Genomic DNA, 25,042 nt, shown 5'->3' on the forward strand with positions numbered 1-25,042 from the left:
ATATTACATCTCAAAGCTCTAACGTAATATTACAGAGAAAGAAAATAACATACTAGTATAGAAACCTATCTCTTGTTTGAATTGTGTATAGAACATTAACCTATTCATAACATTATAGAAATACAGTCTAAGGGCCAGATTCAGGTAGGGAGCGTGTATTTGTGTGAGGGCGTAGAGTATCCTATTTACGCTACGCCTCCACAACTTTGACAGGCAAGTGCTGTATTCACAAAGCACTTGCTCCGTAAGTTGCGGCGGCGTATTGTAAATAGGCCGGCGTAAACACGCCTAATTCAAATGTGGAAGATGTGGGCGTGTTTTATGTAAATTTATTGTGACCCCACGTAAATGACGCTTTTTTCGAACGGCGCATGTGCCGTCCATGAACGTATCCCAGTGCGCATGCTCCAAATGACGCCGCAAGGACTCATTGGTTTCGACGGTAACTTACGCCCAGCCCCATTCACGGACGACTTACGCAAACAACGTAAAACGTGAAAAATTTTACGCGGTCCCGATGTCCATACTTAACATTGGCTGCGCCTCCTATAGCAGGGGTAACTATATGTTGGAAAAAGCCTAACGTAAACGACGTAAAAAAAAAATGCACCGGGCAAACGTACGCTTCTGAATCGGCGTATTTACCTAATTTGCATATTCAACACGTAAATATACGGAAGCGCCACCTAGTGGCCAGCGTAAAATTGCAACTTAGGCCCCCGTACACACGTCCGAGAAACTCGACGGGCAAAACACATCGTTTTGCTCGTCGAGTTCCTTGTGAAGCCGCCGAGGATCTCGGCGAGCCAAGTTTCCCTGTTGACTAACGAGGAAATAGAGAACATGTTCTCTATTTGGCCCAACGAGATCCTCGTCGGTTTCCTCGGCCGAAAGTGTACACATGGCCGGGTTTCTCGGCAGAATACAGCCCTGATCGAGTTTCTGGCTGAATTCTGCCGAGAAACTCGGTCATGTGTACGGGGCCTAAGATACGATGGCGTAAGAGACTTACGCCGGTCGGATCTTAGTCAAATCTATGCGTAACTGATTCTAAGAATCAGGCGCATAGATACGACGCCACACACTCAGAGATACGACGGCGTATCTGGAGATACGCCGTCGTATCTGGAGATACGCCGTCGTATCTGGAGATACGCCGTCGTATCTGGAGATACGCCGTCGTATCTCCTACCTGAATCTGGCCCCAAGAATGCAAGGGTACTTCAGTTTGGTAGCTTGTATAACAGTATGGTAACTCATAGGGATGGCCTCAGCCTAATTGTCCCTACGCAGGCTTTCTGATCAAGATCGGTCAGCCTGCTGTGTGGGGGACGGTCTCTTCCCATGCAGTTGCGGCCAACGGTTCCCTAGCAACTAGAATGGTAGGTGGGTTTTGGGGGGATTTGGTGCATTGGCTGACTGGAAAATGTAGTGTGATAGTGAAAAATAATAAAACCATGAACAGAACTCTGCTGGAAGTTTATTCCAAGTATCAACTAATACTTTCTAAGATTCGTTTTGAACTTTCCTTGAGTTAGTTTGAGGTCATGTCACTGTGTTCTTATTTTATTTTCATATTGAAAAAACTGCCCTTCGGGAACCTTATTCACTCCCTTGATGTATTTAACCACTTCATTACAGGGCACTTACACCCCCTTGCTGCTCAGGCCAATTTTCAGCTTTTAGTGATGTCACACTTTGAATGACAATTGCGCGGTCATGCTACACTGTACCCAATTTTTTTTTATCATTTTGTTCCCACAAATAGAGCTTTCGTTTGGTGGTATTTGATCGCTGCTGGGGTTTTTATTTTTTGCTCAACAAATAAAAAAAAAGAACCTAAAATGTTGTTTCTGTTATATTGTTTCTATTTTCTAAGAGAGTTCACATATTACTATCTCATATAGTCTGCTGATAAACCTTTACTCTGTTCACTCTCCATATAACTTTTTCTTTCACTTGCAAGATGTGTAGGTTGCATGTTGTAAGCTGTCCACAATTTGGTAACGGCTTTAAAAAGCCAATCGTTATTGTGCCATAGACAGTATTGCTGTTTTCCGAGACAAAGTGTTGAGTAACATAACTAGAAATTGTTTCCTCCAAACTCAGTAGGTATGTGTTGCTCCATTAAACAGCTGTTCCGCTGAAGTGAATTCTGTACATTAGTCGCCACAAAAATGGCAATAAATTACATTTTTTTTTTTAAAGAAAAAACACTTTATTGTGTAGAATACATTACATTTTCAGTGCTGGTAAAAAATATCTAAATGAAAAACATAAACTGCTCCTACTGTTAAGAATTCATGAAGCTGAACCCCATGCATTAAAAAGTGTATTTATAAAAAAAAAAATCTAAGATCTATTCATCTCGTGACACTACGTGTACATTTGTTCTGTTATTGGGCTATTTTCCCTCCAAGTCGAGTGTTCTTTATTCCTATAGAATACTGTGAATTGGGAAAATAGTGCATTATGGTCATTAGGTGAAGACAATGATTACAGGAAATAAATAGTTATTTGCTATGATCGTTAGTTCTTTTCACCACAATGACGTATTTTCCTAAACCAATACATTTTTTTAATGAATCAATATTTTGACCTGGAAAGAAAAAAGCCTACCAACATTTGATTTTGCCCCCATTTGCACAGAACCATTGAACATGCAATTTCATAGGACAAATAGCTCCGGGAATTTTTCCATAAATATACCCTAAAATGTCTTTCAAAAATAATGAGTATACATGTATGGACAAGACTCAAGTTTAGTCTCTTGTAATTCCCAATCAACCAATCAGGTTTCCTGCATTTACATGTGACGTCAAGGAACATGCTGATTGGAGAAAAGAGCCGTGGGATAACCTTGTCACTCTATTGCTGCTCCTTCGCTGTCCAATCCCATGCTGATGGTGAGTTGGTGATCAGGTGGAGATGTTTAATTTCAGTAGAGAAAAAATCCGGTCACCTAACTGGATGGACATATTTACAAAATGCTTTGGCAGGTAAGCCAGTTCCAATATGTATAGTTACGCTGTGTAGTTAGATGTTTGTCTGGAGTTTAGCCTGTCATAGTTCAGTTTTTCACCCAGTGCCGGAAACTGGCAGTGCCTAAAGTGGGAGTTCACCCAAAAATCAACTTTCTGCAGTTAGATCCAGCATACTGCTGACATCTGCAGTATGCTGGTCTTTTTTATTTTTATTTTGGTACTTATCGTTATAGCTGTATTTCTTCTATGGCTCAGAGCGGGGATTACTTCCTGGTATAGGCGTTCCCGAAGACAAGCAAGTTGATTGACAGCCTTCGATAGCGCGTCGCGGCTTCCGAAAATCCACACGAGTGACACTCGGCAATTTACGGCGCCTGCGCAGTCAGCTCTACTTGGCCGGCGCCCATCAAGAGCCAAGTGTCACCTCGGCTGTTTTCGGAAGCCGTGAAGCGCTATCGAAGGCCGTCAATCAACTTGCTTGCCTTCGGGAACGCCCATTCCCCGCAGGATTCCCCGCTCGGAGCCATAGAAGAAATACTGCTATAACAATAAGTACCAAAATAAAATAAAAAAGACCAGCATACTGCAGATGTCAGCAGTATGCTGGATCTAACTGCAGAAAGTTTATTTTTGGGTGAACTCCCGCTTAACTTCTGGAATTTCCAAACTGTGTAGATGGGCTTAAATTACATTTGCAATCGAAACACAGTAACCTTTCTCGACATTTTTCATGTATTTTTTAAGTTATGTCTCCTAAATTAGCATTGACTTTTCATGTCTGTCATTCAGTGCACCCATTGCAGGTTTAGGTGTCTCTGTCTACAATGTTATACAGTAGCAGGAGGTCAGACAAAGAGGGGGGGGGGGTAATAAATAAGTAGTAGAGCCTATTAGTGATAGGGAGACAGAAGCCAATCAATAGGATAAAAAGATATTATAAGAAAACATAGGTGGGGGGGGGGGGTTATTTACGAAAGGCAAATCCACGTTGCACTACAAGTGCAAACTAAGTGCAAAGTGCTCTTGAAATTGCACTGAAATTGCACTTGAAAGTGCAGTCGCTGTAAATCTGAGGGGTAAATCTGAAATGAGGGGAGGATCTGCTGATTTTGTTATTCAATCATGTGCAAGCTAAAATTCTGTGTTTTATTTTCCTTGCATGTCCCCCTCGGATCTACAGCGACTGCACTTTCAGTGCAATTTCAAGTGCACTTTGCACTTGTAGTTTGCACTTGTAGTGCAACGTGGATTTGCCTTTAGTAAATAACCCCCCCCCCCCCCATGGTGTTCTAAAATATTATAAAATACATTTAAAAAACATAAAAAAATAAAGCATATTAATATAAATTAGTTTTAAATTAACTAAATATACACATGTACAATAATATGTACTGTAGCCACTTCATGTCCAATAGCTAAACTCCTCTTAATGTCCAGAGCTTTTTATAGATTTTGAAAATAAGTCAGGCGACTGCTGTTGTGTCTTGGGATGGATGTATCTTTCTTTGGATTTTCCACATGTTAAAACTAGAGATCAGAAGTTTAGTATAACTAAAGGCAAAACTTTTTTTTTAGTTTTGGATAGAGTGAAGAGGTATTAGAACACCTGTCAGTTTTTATTGCTGTCTCTGTCCCAATAGTGTGTACGGGCCATTAAAGAGATTCACCATCTTTATTTGTCTTGTTTACCATTATCATTGATGCAGATATCCTTAAAGCGGAGGTTCACCCTAAAACATCTATATACCATCCCATCCAGCATACCTGCGTCAGCTACAGTATGCGTTTTTTTTTCTCTGGCTGTACTTACCGTTTAATCGTTCATTTTCTTTTCATCCTCCCGCGGGAGGATAGGCATTCCTATGAAGAGGCGTAGATGATTGACGTGCGGCTAAGGCACGTCACACGTTCCGAAAATACCCGAACTAGGGCTCAGCTATATACGGGGCCTGCACAGTCAGCTCCTAGTCTGTGCGCAGGCGCCGTATAGCGCCGTGAAGAGCCAAGTCCTAATCCGGCTATTTTCAGAACGCGTGACGTGCCTTAGCCGCACGTCGATCATCTACGCCTCTTCATAGGAACGCCTATTCCCTGTGGGAGGATGAAAAGAAAATGAACGATTAAACGGTATGTACAGCGAGAAAAAAAAAAAACAGCAGACTGTAGCTGACGCAAGTATGCTGGATGGGATGGTACATAGATGTTTTTTAGGGTGAACCTCCGCTTTAAAGTGATATTAAAGTCTTGTTTTTATTTTGTTTAAAATAACTCCGTGTAATGGCCCAGATCCTCCTTTTCTATGGTTCCTTTGCCTGCGCTTCTGGCCCCTCCCTCCTACCGAGTGCCCCCAGAGCAAGAAGCTTACTATGGGGCAATGGCGCCCACTGCTGTGTCAGCCAATGAGGAGGGACAGTCCTGTACAGCCAAGGCTCTTGTGCAATATAGTTGGATAAAAATGGGGCTCAGGTAAGTATTTGGGGGCTGAGGGGTGCTCCTGTACAAAGAGGGATTTTTATCTTAATGCATAGAATACATTAAGATTAAAAACCTCATACCTTTAGAACAACTTTAAAGTGGTTGTTATCTTCTATGCATCAGTCCTCAAATGCATGCACCATTGTATAGATAGTTCTGTAAAAATCCAAAGCGCTGTATCTTTTACCTCTGCATTTTCATCCCTAAGCCTGTCACAGCTTTTTCTGGTCCATGGGCATGTCAATGGACCAGAGCTTGGGGGGGTGGGACGGAGTCATGGCATCACTGGCCCCACCTATCAGATGAACACTCACACATTAGTGTCAGGTAAGTAGCACACACGGTGCTGGAAAGGTGAGCGCACGTCACTCCCTGCTGGAAGGTGGGGTGTAAAGCGGGGAGGTGGGGCCATTGATGTCACAGCTCCACCGCCCACAGACCAGAGATTTTCAGAGAGGTAAAAATACAACGCTTTAGATTCTTACAGAACAAACTAAAATGGTGCATGTCTTTAGGATGCATATGAGGTTTACAAGTTACTCAGGCTGGAACATGAGTCTCATCTGCATGTCTGTCAATCAAAGGAGAGGGGGCATGGCGACACATTTTTTTCTTTTGCATGTGTCAGATTTTTTCGGTAGCAAAGCAGGGAGGATTACAGGTGACAGGCTGCTTGTATCCCTGCCAGACTGTGTGCAAATGAGTTGTGCTGCTTTGCTGAGTTAGCTAAAATGTTCAGTTTACTTTTGGTTATCTGGGTTTACAACCACTTTAAATGCAAAGAGACCCGAGAAGTGTGTTTTAACCAAAAAGTTAAAATGGTATATATTACTGCTACCAGTCCTTAAATTTGGTGACTGTATTGTTTTTCTATTTTAGGCTTTTCCCATTTATTATCACCTGGTGATCCTGCCGGTAAGTCTATTATTTTACAGCTATTTTAAGCTGTCCAGAAAAAGTCCCTCCTCCCATCCACTACAATCATTGACAATGCTCGGGTCTGGGAACTGGGCACATTGAATTGTGGGTCATGGATGGATGGGTGAAGTGGTCTCCATACCTATTAAGTACTAGGTTCCTCACTGAGGCAAAATAAGCAAAATCTAGCAGCTGGTGAGTCTTGGCAGAATAAAAGCAGCCACTCATATTATGCCTCGTACACATGACCAGTTTTCCCCGTCGTGAAAACTGCCATGACAGCTTTTGACTGGGAAAACTGGCCACGTGTATGCTCCTTGGCAGTTTTCCCAACAGGAAAACCCGCCGAGAATCGCGGCAGGAAAAATTAGAACATGTTTTTCCTGCCGCGATTCCCGGCGGTCTTTTTCCCGGCAGTTTCCCTATGGGAAACACTGCGGTGGAGCATACACATCGGTGGATTCCCGGCCAAATCTCTCACCGCAGTTTTCCAGATGGGAAAACCTCTGGTGTGTACACGGGGAAAGTGACCAAGCAGGTTCTCGGTTTTCCCCCCGGGATTCCCAGCAGACTTTTTATCGCCGGGAATCCCGATCGTGTGTACGGGGCATTAGGGTGGGTGTTGTTCAGACTAAGCCAAATCTTCTTGGCTATGTAGACTTTAGCATATCATCTGGTGATTTACTATTTTAATGTATTTTTGCTAGTGTTCACTATAGTGACTGTTAAGATGAATACATGATCAGGAAGCGTATTAACAAATCTGGTAATGAAGAGCTGTGGAAGGAGATACACCAAAGGAGATACACAATACAGGTGTTTATGTGTTCCCGGGCACATGGTTTTAAGAATCGCACAAACATACAATCGGTGGACATAAATCTGATAAAACACAAAGGGTTTGCACATAAACAAGCCTCTGTCTAACTTAAAGGTGCTCCAGTAGTTACTAATTTATAATAGGCACCTCTCCGAGACATCAGCTCTTCATGATTCCCCTTTTCTATAATGACGCCTTGGGACATTACCGCTATGATGTCACTGTTTTGAATAGTGGTCAAGCGGTGTGCAATAGCAATGCAGGTCCGGCCTTGCCTAGCTTCATCAAGCGCTTCCTGAACAGTCTAAAGAAAAAAAAAAAACATGTTATAAAATCAATTAATGGCAAACATATAAAAATAAATTTCTACTTAGAAATAACATTCACTGGCTTGCAAAGCCATTTTTTTAAAGATATAATCTAAACATATTTTCTGGATACTTTTTTTCACAAAATACTTTTTATCTGATGAGAAAAGTAAAATTTGATCATGGTAAACTAAAGGTTTGGGAAAAGTAATCACAATTCCAAAAACACACACTTTTCTTGTGGCTTATTAACCACCACTATTCTACTGAGAAATAAAAAAAAAGGCATAATGCATGTTTTGCAGGAGAATTCTACAGCATATACACTATAGTGTCTAAAGGTCAAAAGTATTGGGACACCTGCCTTTACATGAACTTTAAAGGGGTTGTAAACCGTTGTGTTTTTTCACCTTAATGCATAGGATGCATTAAGGTGAAAAAAGACCTTGCAGTGTCCACCCCCACCCCTGGGCCATTCCTTCAAAGTTCAAAGTAGATTTGTCTTAGATCCGACCGGCGTAAGTCTCTTACGCCGTCGTATCTAAGTTGCATATTTACGCTGGCCTCTAGGTGGCGCTTCCGTAGATTTACGCGGCGAATATGGTAATGAGCTAGATACGCCGATTCTCAAACGTACGTGTGCCTAGCGCATTTTTTTACGTCGTTTACGTAAGGCTTTTTTGGGCGTAAAGTTACCCCTGCTCTATGAGGCAAAGATGAGGCATACCAATGTTAGGTATGGACGTCGGAACAGCGTCAAATTTTTAACGTTTTACGTTGTTTGCGTAAGTCGTCCGTGAATGGGGCTGGACGTAAGTTACGTTCACGTCAACTAGGCATTGAACGGGCGCAATTTCATTTGAAAATTTGACGTGATACTGAGCATGTGTGCACATGCGCCGTTCGATAAAAGCGTCATTTACGTGGGGTCACATAACATTTACATACAACACGCCCCCTACCAGCCTAGTTTAAATTAGGCGGGCTTACGCCGTATCAGATACACTACGCCGCCGTAACTTAGAGCGGAAGATGTTTCTGAATACGGGACCTGCCGCGTAGTGTATCTGAGATACGCTACGCCCGCCTAAAGAAAGGCGTTTTTTAGAGAATCTGGGCCATTGTGTCTATAAGTGACAGTTTGTGTCTATAGGTATGCTTAACCATACTCCCAGAAGCGCATTGGGTTGAAGTCAGGACTTTGTGGGGGCCAGTCAAGTTCCTCCTCCCCAAACTCGCTCATCCATGTCTTTATAGACCTTGCTTTGTGCACTGGTTAAAATCATTTGGTGGAGGGGGATTATACCATTAAAGTTTGTGTGTATGTAAAGGCAGGTGTCTCAATACTTTTGACAATGTAGTGTATGTCCTTATACTTATGCTGAAATTAAAGATTTGACAGTAATATCACTTCTCTGTACAGCTGGAATTATAGTTTTGCCTTCTATTCTAATATTTTACTGAAACTTCTATATAACTAATTCATGAATTTTATTAAAACCCTTTTTACATAATCCAGTCAATAAAAAAATAGAACAATTATGGATACAGTGGACCTTTAAAGTTAAACTTTAGGCAGACATAAACACCCCCCCCCCCCCCCAATGCTATCTAGATACTGTATGTATTCCAAAAAAAAAATAGCTTTCAATGCATGTAATAAACATCTATTATGTGTATCTAAATGTATATTATCTCCTTGTAGTACCCTATTAAAGCGAGAGTTCACCCGAAAAACAATTTTTAACATTAGATTGAGGTTCATTTTGTGAAGGGGAATCGGGTGTTTTTTTTTAAATCGAAGCAGTACTTACCGTTTTAGAGAGCGATCTTCTCCGCCGCTTCCGGGTATGGTCTTCGGGACTGGGCGTTCTTATTTGATTGACAGGCTTCCGACAGTCGCATACATCGCGTCACGAGTAGCCGAAAGAAGCCGAACGTCGGTGTGGAACTTTCGGAAAATCGTGACGCGCTGTATGCGACCGTCGGAAGCCTGTCAATCAAATAGGAACGCCCAGTCTCGCAGCCCATACCCGGAAGCGGCAGAGAAGATCGCTCTCTAAAACGGTAAGTACTGCTTCGATTTAAAAAAAAACACCCGATTCCCCTTCACAAAACGAGCCTCAATCTAATGTTAAAAATTTAGTTTTTGGGTGAACCTCCACTTTAAGTAAGATATGAACAGGGATGTACAGCCCAGCTGTCATTCTACTACTGGGCGCATCCTGACTGGAAAACGGAGTGAGCAGAAGGATGGCCTGAAAAGGTTTATAAATGTACTAATACTCTTTCCTTGTCCATTTAGCAAGCTGGGGGAGACAGGTCAGTGGAGAGATGTATTATATACGGTAGGGACTGGCAAAACAGAATTAAAGTAGCACAATAAAACACTGTGTATGTTTGTTTTTTTAGACACATCATTTTAAGTGTGATGTACATTAAACAATGAATGAAAGAAACACAAAACATATTAAACATTATTAAACATTAAACATATATAAAGTCTACCACATTTATACTTAAAGGGGTTGTAAAGGTACAATTTTTTCCCCTAAATAGCTTCCTTTACCTTAGTGCAGTCCTCCTTCACTTACCTCATCCTTCGACTTCTGAGAAATCCTCACTTCCTGTTCTTCCGTCTGTAACTCCACACAGTAATGCAAGGCTTTCTCCCTGGTGTGGAGTGTCGTGCTCGCCCCCTCCCTTGGACTACAGGAGAGTCAGGACGCTCTCTACGTTGCACATAGAGAAAGGAGCTGTGTGTTAGTGGGCGTCCTGACTCTCCTGTAGTCCAAGGGAGGGGTCGAGAACGACACTCCACACCAGGGAGAAAGCCTTGCATTACTGTGTGGAGATACAGACAGAAGAACAGGAAGTGAGGATTTCTCAGAAGAAATAAGGACATTTAAAAGCAAAATGGAAGGATGAGGTAAGTGAAGGATGACTGCACTAAGGTAAAGGAAGCTATTTAGGAAAAAAATGGTACCTTTACAACCCCTTTAAAATTCTCTGTAATTTCTTTTTACTACATTTTATGCTACAAACCTTTTCACTTTCTGTGTCTAAGGCTGATGTAGCTTCATCCAGTAGTAAGATTTTAGGATCCCTGACTATTGCCCTGGCTATTGCAATCCGCTGTTTCTGCCCACGGGAGAGCTGGGATCCCTGGATTCCCACATTAGTTTCATATTTCTAAGATAAAAAGACAAAAGTAAGTCAAGTAAAAATCTTGTAGAAGAACTTGTTTCATCTGTGTGTATCACTTCATTGGTTTTCAACCACTTTAAAGTAGAACTTAGGGTCCCTGACCAGGTCCCCTTCCCTTGTATAATACCTACCTCATACAATGTCTAAAAGGTACCTGTGAAGAAATAGTTTGTATCCATTCCCCACGGCATCTAGGCACGGCTGATTTTACACTGCTTCCTGCGGAATAAGGACACTATTGCAATGGAGTGTCTTCTCATGAGATTTAGGGTACACAGTGTTCCCCAATAATATTCTTAGAAGGATGGTGACCTAATGCCCAGCAATGAAGAAGAGTAAGGTAAGTATAAATCAATTCAATACATTTTTACAGGTACCTTATAGACATAGTATAAGCTAGTAATTTTTACAGAGGTAGGTGGTCCAGAAATGATAAGCGGACCTCGCACTGCAGCACAAGGTCCACTGTGAGGAGAAATGTTTGTATTTGAAGGTTAAAGTGGTTCTAAGGGCAGAAGGTTTTTTAGCCTGATGCATTCTATGCATTAAGCTAAAAAACCTTCAGTGTGCAGCAGCCCCCCTAATACTTACCTGAGCCCCATCTTAATCCAGCGCTGTGCATAAGAGCCTCGGCTGTCTGGGATTCTCCCTCCTGACTGACTGAGACTGAGACACATTGGTACCATTGGCTCCCGCTGCTGTCAATTAAAGTCAGTTGGCCAATGAGGAGAGAGAAGGGGTGGGGCCGAACCACAGCTCCGTGTCTGAATAGACACACAGAGCTGTGGCTCGGCTCGGGTGTTCCCATAGCTAGCTGCTTGCTGTGTGGGCACTTGACGGGAGGGAGGGGCCAGGAGGGCCTGTGAGGTACCCGTGAAGAGGAGGATCGTGGCTTCTCTCTGCAAAACCACTACAACAGAGCAGGTAAGTATAATGTGTTTGATATTTTTAAAGAAAAAAAACCCAGAGACTTTAGTATCGCTTTAAGAAAACCCAAGAGTGATATTTTCTGGAGTGTAAAGTATTTATTCAGTCCATGCTTCATTTGCTGGCACAGTGGCATATGTTTTATACCCGATGATGTAGGTGGTTTTGGCACAACCTTCTAGGGCAGTGGTTCTCAACCTGGGGTCGGGAACCCCTGGGGGGTCGAATAATGATTTGACAGGGGTCACCGAATCCTGGGCTGTTCCTCAGTGCCCACACCACTCTCCCAGCCGCCACCCAGCAGGGCTATCCTACGAGACACCACAAAGTCAGAGACACAGTGAAGCCGGAGACACAGTGAGTAACACTACCTGTGATTATAGTTGCCAATAAAAAGGACTCAGGTAGTGCTAAATGTCTGTGGGTAAGGGGTGCAAATTACTTGTCTTGCCTTGGGTGCTAACAAATCCACGCTACAAAAATTATTTTACCGTTAGTGGTCTCCACAACTTGAGAAATGTTATCAAGGGGTCACAGCACTAGAAGGTTGAGAACCACTGTTCTAGGGCATGCCAAGTATAAAATAACAGAGTGATCTGTAACAATGTGATCAGTGTTTGGCCATCAGTGGTTGGATTGTGCCGGGTTCAATCTACCATCCCCTAAAATCTATAAATCATTTTAGAAAGCTATTGAGTTTATACACCCCCTTTAAGGCTTGTGATATTCATTTGATTTATATTAGGCACACTTACATCTGGCAGTGACAGGACAAAGTCATGTAATTGGGCCTTCTTGGCAGCTGCAATCACCTCCTCCATTGAGATCTCTCGAGAGTTGTCGCCGTACTTGATGTTGTCGGCAATGCTGCCTTCAAACAGCACTGGCTCCTGGGACACAATGCCAATTTTGCTTCTTAAAAATGACATGTTTACTTTTAAAGTATCATGGCCATCCACAAGCTGAAAATATCAATAAATAGATCAATACAAAGACATTGTGAACTCATCACACTTATATAGTATATCTGCTTCTTGATCAGACCTTCAATCTTCCAGTATACACTTCATTACAAGCTCTGAGATATGTCATTGAATTAAGAGATGTGCAAAGGAAGTCATAGATAGAAGAATGAAAAACAGTTTATTGTTTAGTCAGAAAATTAAGTTCTGCTAGATCTCCTCAGTCTGGCCCTTTTTGCAGGTAAGTGCCTATATACTGTTCACCCTGCTCTGCACATGCTCAGTTGCTCTCCATTTTAGGCAAGGTTAGGCACTGCTGAGTTTGTAAAGGCTGATCTGCTGACAGCCTAAAAGCGAAAGTAAACCTATTGATTTAACAGTTTAAAAAAAAAAAAACATTACATTTCCGGCACGTGCCATGAATGTAAATGTCACAATTGGCTTTGCTCTCAACCAAACTGTCAAACCATTCAATGGCTGGTCTCATAACTGATCACATGTGCAGCATCATGGCAGCTGAAGATCAAACAGAGGCCAAGATGGTGGTTTCCTTGGCTGAAAACTATAGGAAGATTTACTTCCACTTTAAAGTGGAAGTAAACCCTCCTATCCTTTACAGCAAAGGAAGCTGCTTCTGTTTGATCTGCAACTGCCAAGGTGCTGCACATGTGATCAGTTATGACACCAGCCATTGGATGGTTTGACAGTTTGGTTGAAGACAAAAGCAAATGTGAGGCCCCGTACACACGACTGAGTTTCTCGGCAGAATTCAGCCAGAAACTCGATCAGAGCTGGATTCTGCCGAGAAACTCGGTCGTGTGTACACTTTTCAGCGAGGAAGCCGACGAGGAACTCGTCGGGCCGAAAAGAGAACATGTTCTCTATTTCCTCGTTGTTCAATTAGGAAAGTCGGCCCGCCGAGATCCTCGGCGGCTTCCACACTGAACTCGACGAGGAACTCGATGTGTTTGGCACGTCGAGTTCCTCGGACGTGTGTACGGGGCCTTACAGTTAGCATATCTCTCTCTATTCTCTCCTCTGGTCATCTTTTTTGCGTTGCTGACAAGGTCCTCTTCCCTCCGATTTCTTCACCTCCCCATCTCCCCTTGATCTTTCTTCTTATATTTTCTTGTATTTCCTTTATATCAAAAATAAAAAAATTGCGGCGTCTGTTCATTCATGCTTTGTTCATATTTTTACAGCCATATTTGAACCTATATGTAGGTTGCTTTGCATGTAAATTTGTCTTTTATGTTGAAGTTCTCTTAATAAAATATTATACAAAAAAAAAAAAACGTTAAATCAATAGGTTTATTTCTGCTTTATGATTTACTGCTGTTGTTCTGGGTAAAGTTCTGGGTACAGTTCTGTTTTAAAATAAAGCTACGGTAAATAATAACGATTGTTTTAGAAGGTGAAGAATTCTATTAGTAATTTAAGATCACATCAAATTACATCAGTTTAAATCCATATATTTTTCATGCGCAAAAGTGTCCTTACTTGTTTACAATGAATTGCTTACAATCACTATTTTTTTTTTTTTACAGTATATATATATATATATATATATATATATATATATATATATATACAACGTCATATTCAAAAGTTTGCATACCCTGGCAGATATTGTGAAATGTCGGTATTAATATGAAAAATATGACTGATCATGCCAAAAAACTGTCTTTTATTTAAGGATAGCAACCACATGAAGCCATTTATTATTACCGTATATACTCGAGTATAAGCCGAGTTTTTTAGCACATTTTTTGGTACTGAAAATGCCCCCCTCGGCTTATACTCGAGTCACCTTTTTGCGCCTGATCTCCCGGACTTTGGGGATCCGAACTCTAATTGTGCTTTAAAAAGCCACAAATGTGGGGAATTAAACTGTAATTGCCATTTAACCTGTGTGTGCCACCTTCTGTGTCTGTACCAAGGCCAAACATTTCAGGGTATGTAAACTTTGTATCAGGGCCATTTGGGTGATTTCTGTTATCATTATATAAAAAGGAACCAAACACTATGTCATAATAATTGGCTTCATGTAATTGCTATCCTTAAAGACAGTTTTTTGGGCATGATCAGTCATATTTTGAATATTAATGCCAACATTTTACAATTTCAGCCAGGGTATGCAAACTTTTGTACAGTGCCTTGAAAAAGTATATATATACCCCTTGAAATTTTCCACATTTTGTCACGTTACAACCAAAAACGTAAATGTATTTTATTGGGATTTTATTTAATAGATCAACACAAAGTGGCACATAATTGTAAAGTGGAAGGAAAATGATAAATGGTTTTAATTTTTTTTTTACAAATATTTATGTGGAATGTGTGGCATGGATTTGTATGTAGCCCCCCCTGAGTCAATACTTTGTAGAACCCCCTTTCACTGCAATTACAGCTGCAAGTGTTTTTTGCGGGTGTTTTTTTTCTACCCGCTTTGCACATGTAGAGAGTGGTATTTTTGCCCATTCCAAAATAGCTCAAGCTCCGTCAGATTGGATGGAGAGTGTCTGTGAAGTGTGAACAGCAATTTTCAAGTATAAAATTGAAAATTTTAGTATTTCACTGAACCTTAAAAGAGGAGCTAAAATCCACATAGTTGTAACCCCCTAACCAGTAGCTGTATCAGTCACAGATGTTACTATTGATAAGTGTTGCAGAAGGTATCACAAAATTCCAGCTGAATTTGGCAAGACCTTGTAATGATTATCACGCCCATGGACCGCAGTGTACCACCATGGCCCTCTTGACTAACAGCCTGTTCCTGGGGAAGCTAGCAAAGAGTCATGTTAAAAACCTTTTGCCGACTGTTGCTTTTCCTGGTCACCTGAGGGTGTCTTCCTGATTATTCCTGTCTATCATTCAAACTGACCTAAAGCAAAATTCCCCTTTGACCAATTAAAGACCATTTGCACAGATAAATAGCTGAATCTCACTTGGCTCAGACAAAAGCCTCTAACATACACATTAAAGCGGAACTTCAGTAATTTTTTCATCTTTCTATCTATTAAGTCTTCTGCCCTTGTTGTTTTAACTTTGGATAGTAAAACATTTATTTTCTGCCAGTAAATACCTTATACAGCCCACTTCCTGTTTATTGTCTGGTCATTAGCCTAGGCTTATGACATCATGAACAGCTCTCTCTCTCACTCTCGAGAGAGTTTGCCAGGGAGGGAGGGGTGATGAGTCATAAAAGGGCCAATAAGAGCTGCAGAGTTGGAGGTGCACCTCTGTGTGTCTGTGTAAATGCAGGAAGTGAACAGGCAGCAGCTTCAGCTGCCCACAGTTAAAATGGTTGCAGCCAGACTCAGTGAAGGGAGATTTCTGCAGCATATTTGGCAAGTACAAAATCACACTGGCCCAGATTCAGTAAGAATTGCGCATAAATTACGGAGGCACAGGGCAACGATTTTGCCCTGCGCCCCCGCAAATTTGCGCCGCTGCCCTCGATTCACGGAGCAGTAGCTCCGTAAATTGCGAGGGTGCGCCGGCAAAATTGCCCGGCGTAAGTGCGCGCAATTTAAATGATCCCGCAGGGGGCGGGAATCATTTAAATTAGGCGCGTTCCCGCGCCGATCGTAAAGCGCATGTGCCGTTGGGAAACTTTCCCGACGTGCATTGCGGCAAATGACGTCGCAAGGACGTCATTTGCTTCAAAGTGAACGTGAATGGCGTCCAGCGCCATTCACGAATCACTTACGCAAACGACGTGAAATTCAAATTTCACGACGCGGGAATGGCGGGTATATTTTAGCATTGGCTGCCCCTACTATTAGAAGGGGCAGCCTTACGCTAAAGACGCCGTACGGAAACTCCGTAACTTGCGTACGCAGGGCTCGCGCAACATTGTGAATCGGTGTTAGTATGCAATTTGCATACTATACACTGAGCACAATGGGAGCGCCCCCTAGCGGTTATCGCAAGAATGCAGCCTAAAATCTGCATGGCATAAGAGCCTTATGCCACGCAGATTTTAGGCTGCAGTAGGCGTTACGATGTTCCTGAATCAGGAGCATTCGTAACGCCGGCGCAAGCAAGCAATTGCGCTGTGTAACTATGGTTACGCAGGCGCAATTGCTCTCTGAATCCGGGCCACTATATATAAAATAGTATGCAAAGTGGTTGGAGGGAAGCCTCAGAATGGCAAAGATGCTTTTTTTTTACAGATTATGTAAGCAGACTGCAGTGCTTCTTTAACCATCCCCTCTTGTTCAACACTTATTATGTTAGACATAATTAGCTCAAGAAAGGGGCAGTCTTTTATGCTGTTGTTATTGTTATTATACAGGATTTATATTGTGTGAACAGTTTGTGCTGTGCTTTACAAAATAGTTATAAAACATTTTACTCTTGATGCATATTTTTTATATTCTTTGTATATGCCAACGTAAAAAGTATTCTTAAAATATACTTTAATACTCCAAGTTATAGTATATAATTCATTACAATAAATAGTGTTAGGCAACCTATAGAATGTAAAGGATGTCCAGTATACCTACCACCTTCCCTTCATCTGGATCATAGAATCTCTCCAGTAACTGAACACTTGTACTTTTTCCACATCCACTGCTCCCTACAAATGCAAGAGTCTGTCCAGACTTTACTCCAACTGAAAGACCCCTCAGGACCATACTGACCGGACGACTGGGGTATGTGAATTTACAGCCTACAAACTCAATGTCTCCTCGGAAATTGTCCTGTGTGGTGTTGAATAAAATTTTGGTAAATTTTATAATATTCATAGAAAATAGTTGTCATGATTACTTGCAGCATAATATTTCTTTGGAGATAGTACTATGAGTTGAGGCACTATGGATACAACATGAATTTAAAGGATGGCTCACCATTTGACTGTCATGCATAGAGATAGTGATTTTTTTATACCCCTGGAACTGTGCATGCATTGATGCCTAATATACAAAGCATCATACAATTCATGAATCACGTTTGCTTGGTTTCCTAAATTATGTAATTCTCTGCAAATCCACATTTAGGAGATATTCAGGAAAATTTACAGTAAGTATATCTAAAACCAAAACTTTTCTCAAACATCATACATAATTTTAAATGTACATTGTAACGGATCCCCGTTGCACTCCACCTGAGTCCTTTCGTCAGTATACTGCTTCCTCCAATCTAGACCTTCAGATATCAGATTTTACAGCCAAATTTTGTAACCAAGAACCAGATGAGACTAGCTTAGTTACACAGCTTGAGCATGAAATCATTTATTGGACAAACTTGCACAAATACAGTATATACAGAGGGAGGACATCCCCTCCCCCCTTCTGATCATATTACCCTAGCAAACTGTAACCAGAAACAGAATTAACATACAGTAGCTAATTAACTAATCATTTAAACATCCTAGGTGACTCAGAGGTATGACCTTTGAGGGCAGACTTGCCGTCTTTTAGCTCAGAAGACACAACACATTATCATAAACGTAAATACAGGACACCTTCAAATAATAGCAGGAGGCCCTAGTCGCAGACAGATAGTCTCCTACATTGTAAAGAAGCCAATGTGATCAGCTCTTTCAAATAACATGTATAGTTCAGAAATTAACAAACCAGGAATATTATATTTCCTGGGAGATATTGTGGATAAATATTACTGTTCCATTTTAAGTAATCCAAGCCACATTCCTAATGTTCATTATTTTCTTGGTCACCCTGTGCCCTTAATAGACACAGGGTAGCTTAGACATAGGAGATGCATGGGGAGCTGAAGCAAGGGTTTCTCAACCTCTCCAAGGGATTCTGGGTTCCACCAGCCCCCGCCCCAAGTGACTCCCGTCACATAAATATAGGGCTGCAGGGTAAGTAGAGCCACCCAAAATCTGTCTTTTACTTTTTTTTTTGTCAATTTGCTGTTCGTTGTTTGGCATTTGGCATGAGTGGGTAAACTAAGTTGCAGAAAACAGGGAACTGACTGCACAGTCTAGTTTAAGCTGGCAAATTTTTGTAAATAAAACGAAATTCCTGAAAAAAATAATAAATTCAAAACATAATGTATTCTTAAGTACAGCTAGACGGGGTAACCAAAATGGTCTTAACATCTGTCTTCTGTATTCACATTGCAGCATTCAGACTGGGAGATGGAGCAGTAACCTGCTGCAATGCACATATACTTACAGTAAACATGTTAACAGGAGGAAAAATCTGAATAAGTAGAGTGATGACTCCTGCTCCATTACCCTAGGTTCACATCCATACGGTTGCGGTTTTCAGACAAGTTTTGCGTTTTCCATGCATTTTGCTTTTTTATTTTTTGCTTTACCAAACTGTGTATAGCTGGTTGTTAAGAAGTGGGCCAGGAAGCCAGCCGCCATGTCCTTAACAACAGATGAGTCGCCAGCTGTCAGTGGGCTTCCCCACTAACAGCGGAATGTAAAAACAAGAATTGACAGCATTAAAAAAACTGGCCAAAAAAAAAATGGCGTGGGACCCTCCCCCAGTCCATACTAGGCCCTTTGGGTCTGGTATGGGTTTTGAGGAGAACCCCATGCCATTTTTTTTTACCAGACAAGCAAGCGTCACTCTGCCCTCCCAAAGCACTGTGTTCCTATGTTGATGGGGACAAGGGCCTCTTGCCCACAACTCTGGCCCATGTTGAGGGCATGTGGCCAGGTATGGTTCAGAAGGATGTGGGGCACTCGCTGGTTCCCTCCCTTTCCTGACCAAACGGTCTGGTATGGTTGGGGGGACCCATGGCATTTTTTTGCCGATTTTTTTTATTGCCGGCAAATCTTGTTCCTACATTCAGCTGGCAGCGGGGAAGCCCGCTGACAGCTAATGACTCATCAGTAGTTAAGGATGTGGCGGTTGGCTTCCCGGCCCACTCCTTAATAACCAGCTATACACAGTTTGCTATGGAGAGAAAAAGCAAAATGCATGCAAAACACATCAAAAATGCAACACCTGTGTTTTTGGTGCAGATCCATTGAAGTCTATTACACACAAAGCACAATCTTCTGCAGGAAGAAAAGTCCCTGACCCTTTCCAAAAATGCACCAGCTTAAAAACGCATAGATGTGAACGTGTACCATGGGAAACCATGTTAAATGGACTGTAGTGAGTTTCTGAAAACTAAAAAAACACATGGGTGTGAACCTAAGGTTACTGTCCATTCAGCAGGCTGTATAAGTCAAAGATCTGGTTGTGTCACAAAACTAAATTACTGTATAAACTCTTTTGCAGGTTAAACAAAAACAGTGTGCAAGCATAGTTAGATTTCCATCATTGGAGACTGTAGGCACAAAACTTTTGGTGGTCCAAAGCAGCAACTTTCTGCTAAGAACACCTATTTATTACAGAACTTTTCTGTTTTAATTCGTGTTTTAATTGGTCCTTAAGCTATGGTGGCATGTGATAATGTAATAAATAAGCTTATATTAAATGACCCTATTTCTCTTGATAATGGGAACCAGTTGTGTGGCCAATGCCTACAAAGGAAAAATTGCCTAAGTAGGCTTATGGTAAATAATACCCTAATGGAAGTGGAATGTAGGCATCTTGTTACCATGTAATGCCGCGTACACATGATCGGAATTTACGATAATAAAAGTCCGATGGAATTTTCTGTCGGAATTCCGATGAAGCTGACTTCCTTCAGTCTTGCATACACACTGTCAGACTAAATTCCGACCGTCCAAAACGCAGAGACGTAAAACAGTACGTCGAACCGAGAAAAATACATTTCAATCCTTCCGAGCATGCGTCGACTTGCGTGGGGTTTTTCTCCGTCGGAGTTGCACACAGACGATAGGAATTTCCTATCGTTTTTTTTTTTTCCATCGTAAAAAAATAAAGCATGTTCTATTTCTAAACACCAATGGAAAAAAGTCCGATGGTGCCCACACACGATCGTGTGTACGCGGCATTAGTGTCTCTAAGAGCTGCAGGAAAGCTGCATCCAGAAGAATGTGAGAGTGTACAGAAAGACCAAACAACATATAGGTCACATGTTGTTGGGTGTCCTTTACCAGGAAAATTGTTTTTTTTTTGGTACCAAGTGACTAGTTGGAAACCAATAAATATGTGCAGTATTTATGCTGAGCTTGCTTAGTACTGGGACAAAATGTTCTTTTACTTCTCCTTCACTGAATGACAAAACTGAACACAGTAATTGTTAGCTTCAGTAGAATTTCCCCTTCCCTGTGGGCTTTCCAAATTGGAAACAACCTAATGGTAGAGACTAAAAGCAGAAACAAGAAAAATTCTTCCTTTACTAATAAACAAACAATAATCTGCATTCACAAATCTGGTTCCTGTATATTGCTGTTCTGCAATTTCTCCTTTTCTGTGAGGCTGTAAACAGGGTAAGGTCTTCAGGTTGAGGTATTTTCCTGCACAAGTTGCTGCCGGATAGCATAGCCCTGACCACACTTTCTGCCATTCCAATTAAAGCGGATGTAAACCCATTGATTTAAAAGTAAAAAAACTGTTACATTCCCAGCTTGCCAAAGATGCTAACTATCACGTTGACTATGCTCTCAACCAAACTGTCAAACCATCCAATGACTGGTGACATAACTGATCACATGTTCAGGACCATGGCAGTTGAAGATTAAGCAGAGGCCAAGATGTCAGCTCCCCTGGCTGAAAACGATAGGCGGGTTTACTTCCACTTTACCTACTTGCCTACCGTCGTATTGTGAAATGACGGCGGCAGGAACCCTCCCTCTGGGCGGACGTCATATGACCGGCATTGTGGCGCGTGTGTGCCGTCGCGTCACTGTGGTCCCGACATGTTTCGTTCCATTGAACTTCAACTGGGGTGTTGAAGTTCAACACCCCAGTGCACACCTCAGTTGAAGTTCAATGGAACGAAACATGACAGATTTCTCTGCTTACCATTGCGCTTAATCTTATTTTTACTTTGTGATCACTTTTTATCTTTTGTACACCGGAGGGTGTTTTTTGCTGTACAACTTTTTATATTAAATCATTTTTGATCTATGCCATGAGGAGGCTCTCACTCTCTTTTTTCTTTTGATCCATGCTCCAACATCTTTGTCGCTACGAATGTGTGGAGCCATCAAATCTATTCCTTCACTTTGTCGATCACGGAACTAACTGTGCTATTAAGTACCAGCTGGACTACCACCTGGAGTTACTTCTCAGCTGTCCTTTGGAAGGATCGTCCGAAGAAACAGGCATTACTATCAAGCTGTTTAGACTCACCACTGTTGTGGGGGAGTCCACACCTCATGGTAAGAGTACCCATCTTCTTCTTTCTGGTGGTGGCTTCATAAGCGTACAGTGGTGACAGTATCTGCATGATGTCAGGATCAATACCAACTATAGACTCTAGTGGATTAATGACTGAGAGGCAGATCCACATACATCTGCGCCGGGCGCAGCGTATCTAAGATATGCTACGGCGCCGTAACTTATCTTTTTTAATTTGAATCCGCGCCATAAGTTACAGCAGTGTAGTGTATCTCTCGCGGCGTAAGGGAGCGGAATTCAAATGGATCTAATGGGGGCGTGTTTTATGTCAATACGTCATGACCCGACGTAAACAACGTTTTTTTGGAACTGCGTATGCGCCGTCCCTGGGGGTATCCCAGTACGCGTGCTCGAAATGAAACCGGAACCCGCCAATGCTTACGACGGTGACGTCATTCTACGCAAATTCCTATTCGCGAACGACTTACGCAAACGACGTAAAAAAATTCAAAATTGTACGCGGCCATACTTAACATTAAGTACGCCTCAGTAGCAGCTTTAACTATACGCCGGAAAAAGCCAAACGCAAACAACGGAAAACAAAGTGCCGGGCCGACGTACGTTCGTGGATCGCCGTAAATAGCTAATTTGCATACTCAACGCTGATTTCGACGGAAACGCCACCTAGCGGCCGCCGAAAAGTTGCATCTAAGATCGAACGGTGTACGAAGACGTACGCCTGTCGGATCTAGCCGAGATGCCGTCGTATCTTGTTTTGAGGATTCAAAACAAAGATACGATGCGGGAATTTTGAAATTACGCCGGCGTATCAATAGATACGCCAGCGTAATTTCTTTGTGGATCTACCCCTGACTGTCTACTTTATATTGCACATGGGATCTGAATTTTTTATGCTTATATGTATATATTTTGCAATTTTTTTTGTGTGAGTGGAGATTAAGTTCTCATCTCTCCCACATAATTTTTGTCACAGACACCCTATATATATATCTTTTCACTTGTTTTGCATCACGACACTTGTCAGTGTCATTAACCATACGCTTTATTGCAACAGGTTTGTGTATGAATTTTTGTTTATACACTGTTTATATTTTGTAATTTTGTGACATCTTATACTAATAGCGCCGCACTTGTCTTTCTTTTCGCATTCTGTCACAAATGTATCTATTTGTTGGTGCAGGCAGCTTTTTTTCATCACATGTTTATGGGCAGCGCAGTATTATACCTTTTCCACCATTTCTTTAAAGCCTACCTTCATTTTATTTTAAACAGCACAAGGGACGATACTTACATCCAATGAGAAGTGTCCCTTGTGCTTGTGGCTACTGTTTTAGTTGAAATCTTTGTCCTCTGCCCCTTCCCATACAAAAGGTGTATGAAACTCCACGTACCTCTCTAACACAAGACAAAATCAAGACAAAAAGGCTGGAAACTGAATTACCCATAATTCTAAATTATAACACCCAACACAAGCAACTTGAAGCTATTATAAAGAAACACTGGCCAATTTTGAAAGCAGACAGACAGCTACAGGGAATTTTACCGAGTTACCCACGGGTGGTGTACAGAAGAGCACCAACTTTAAGGGATTTGGTGGCAAAAAATATTCCTGACCCACCAGTGAGAAACAATTTACTCACTTTTTACCAAGGAAAAGGTTTTTTTCCATGTAAACGATGTTTTGCGTGTAGGCAAACCAATTTCAATGGACAAAAATGTTCTAAATTCAAATCTACAGTGACTCAGAAGGAATACAACATAAAGGATCTGATCACGTGTAGGACTGAAGGGGTAGTATATGTATTGGAGTGCTCTTGCTCACTCCAATATGTTGGACGCACGAAGCGCCCAATGTGGAAGCGCATCAGAGAACATGTCCAAAATATCCAAAAAGCCTTCCCCAAACACAATGTGTCTCGGCACTTTGATCTATGCCACCACAACAATCCCAAGGAAATGAAATTTTGGGCCATTGCCAAATACACTCCACACTGGAGGGGCAGTCATAAAGTAAGGGAATTAAGTAAAACTGAGTCTCGCTGGATACATGAGATGCAGACTCTATCTCCCAATGGCCTTAATATCGAATTTGATTTAAATTGCTTCATTTCCAATTCGTAAACATACTCTTGGTTTTGTATTAATAATTAATTTTATTAATATATATTGATTTTTATTCATTATGATGGTTTTTATTACTGTTATTATAGTAATAATCTTTTAACTCTTTAGTACAATTTTTATTACATATTTTTGATGGTTTTATATGTTTTATTGATAATATTGAATAGTGTTGATGCATCTATTTAATTGTATTTTTAAATGTTCATCTACTTATTCTATGCTTGTTGTATATCTGGCCACAAGAGGGCAGTAGATTGCATATGCAAATGCAAATGCAAATGCACCATTCACATAGCAAACTACATAGAATGTTTTTAAAGTTTTATATCAATTACATTTTTTTAAATTTGTTTATTAAAATTATGTGTGTCTATGCATCGACATTTGATCTCACTAGAATTCAGCTATGTGAGTAAAGTTTTGCCGCAATGATGTTTGTCTTTCCCTTTGGTTGCTCACACTAATGTAAACGCTGTCAATGAGAAGGCTATCTAAACCCCAAGCCATTCTCATAACGTATGAACCCATGAGTAAGTCGCGTGCCTGTGACGTAACGCGTAGGGAGGAGCCTGCGATCGAATCCGAGTGCATCGGATCGAGCTGAGGAAACAACATACTGAGTGGCGTTTTCATGCTTTACTGAAAGCCGGGATTCGTGAGTGCATATGTCAATGCTCTGATTACATTTTTTGATCTGTCATCGAATATTGCGCAATGAGATTTTTTCTCTTTTCTTTCATGCAATCCCTGTCTGTGAGTGCCTGTATCATCTGATCACAGCGGTGGAGGGCTGGATTAGCATTCAGATTGAAGAGAGTGATTTTTTCCCTGCATGGAATCCTGCTAATCACTGTGCACTAATTAAGGACATATTAGTAATTCACAGTTTATGGAGTATTCTCCCTGATTAGTTTTTCTTTGTACGTTTTATCACCTTTTAAGTTAATATTAGCGCATCTATATTTTATATGTTTCACTGTTTGGATTTGGTATCACTCAAGATAGCAGCTATATTATTTGTTTTTTTATTTAGGTGCACGTGGAATTGATTATTTAATTAGCGCTGTAGTATATTTTTCACATTACTTGTTTATTTCACCTACAATCA

General features: G+C 41.3%; 1 protein-coding gene across 1 annotated transcript in view; it reads right to left on the reverse strand.

Annotated features, from left to right (window-relative positions):
• Positions 1-7,176: 7,176 nt before the first annotated feature.
• The window catches only part of LOC120944054 (bile salt export pump-like), a 122,348-nt gene continuing 104,482 nt past the window's right edge, over positions 7,177-25,042 (reverse strand). Inside the window, exons 25-28 of the mRNA XM_040357823.1 lie at positions 17,113-17,310; positions 12,395-12,601; positions 10,551-10,697; positions 7,177-7,501 (exon numbers count right to left, since the gene is read on the reverse strand). Of these exons, the coding sequence (XP_040213757.1) occupies positions 7,301-7,501; positions 10,551-10,697; positions 12,395-12,601; positions 17,113-17,310 (753 nt within the window). The 3' untranslated portion in view covers positions 7,177-7,300. The remainder of the gene's footprint in view (positions 7,502-10,550; positions 10,698-12,394; positions 12,602-17,112; positions 17,311-25,042) is intronic.

The sequence above is a fragment of the Rana temporaria genome, chromosome 6, assembly GCF_905171775.1.
Source record: "Rana temporaria chromosome 6, aRanTem1.1, whole genome shotgun sequence".
Taxonomy (NCBI): domain Eukaryota; kingdom Metazoa; phylum Chordata; class Amphibia; order Anura; family Ranidae; genus Rana; species Rana temporaria.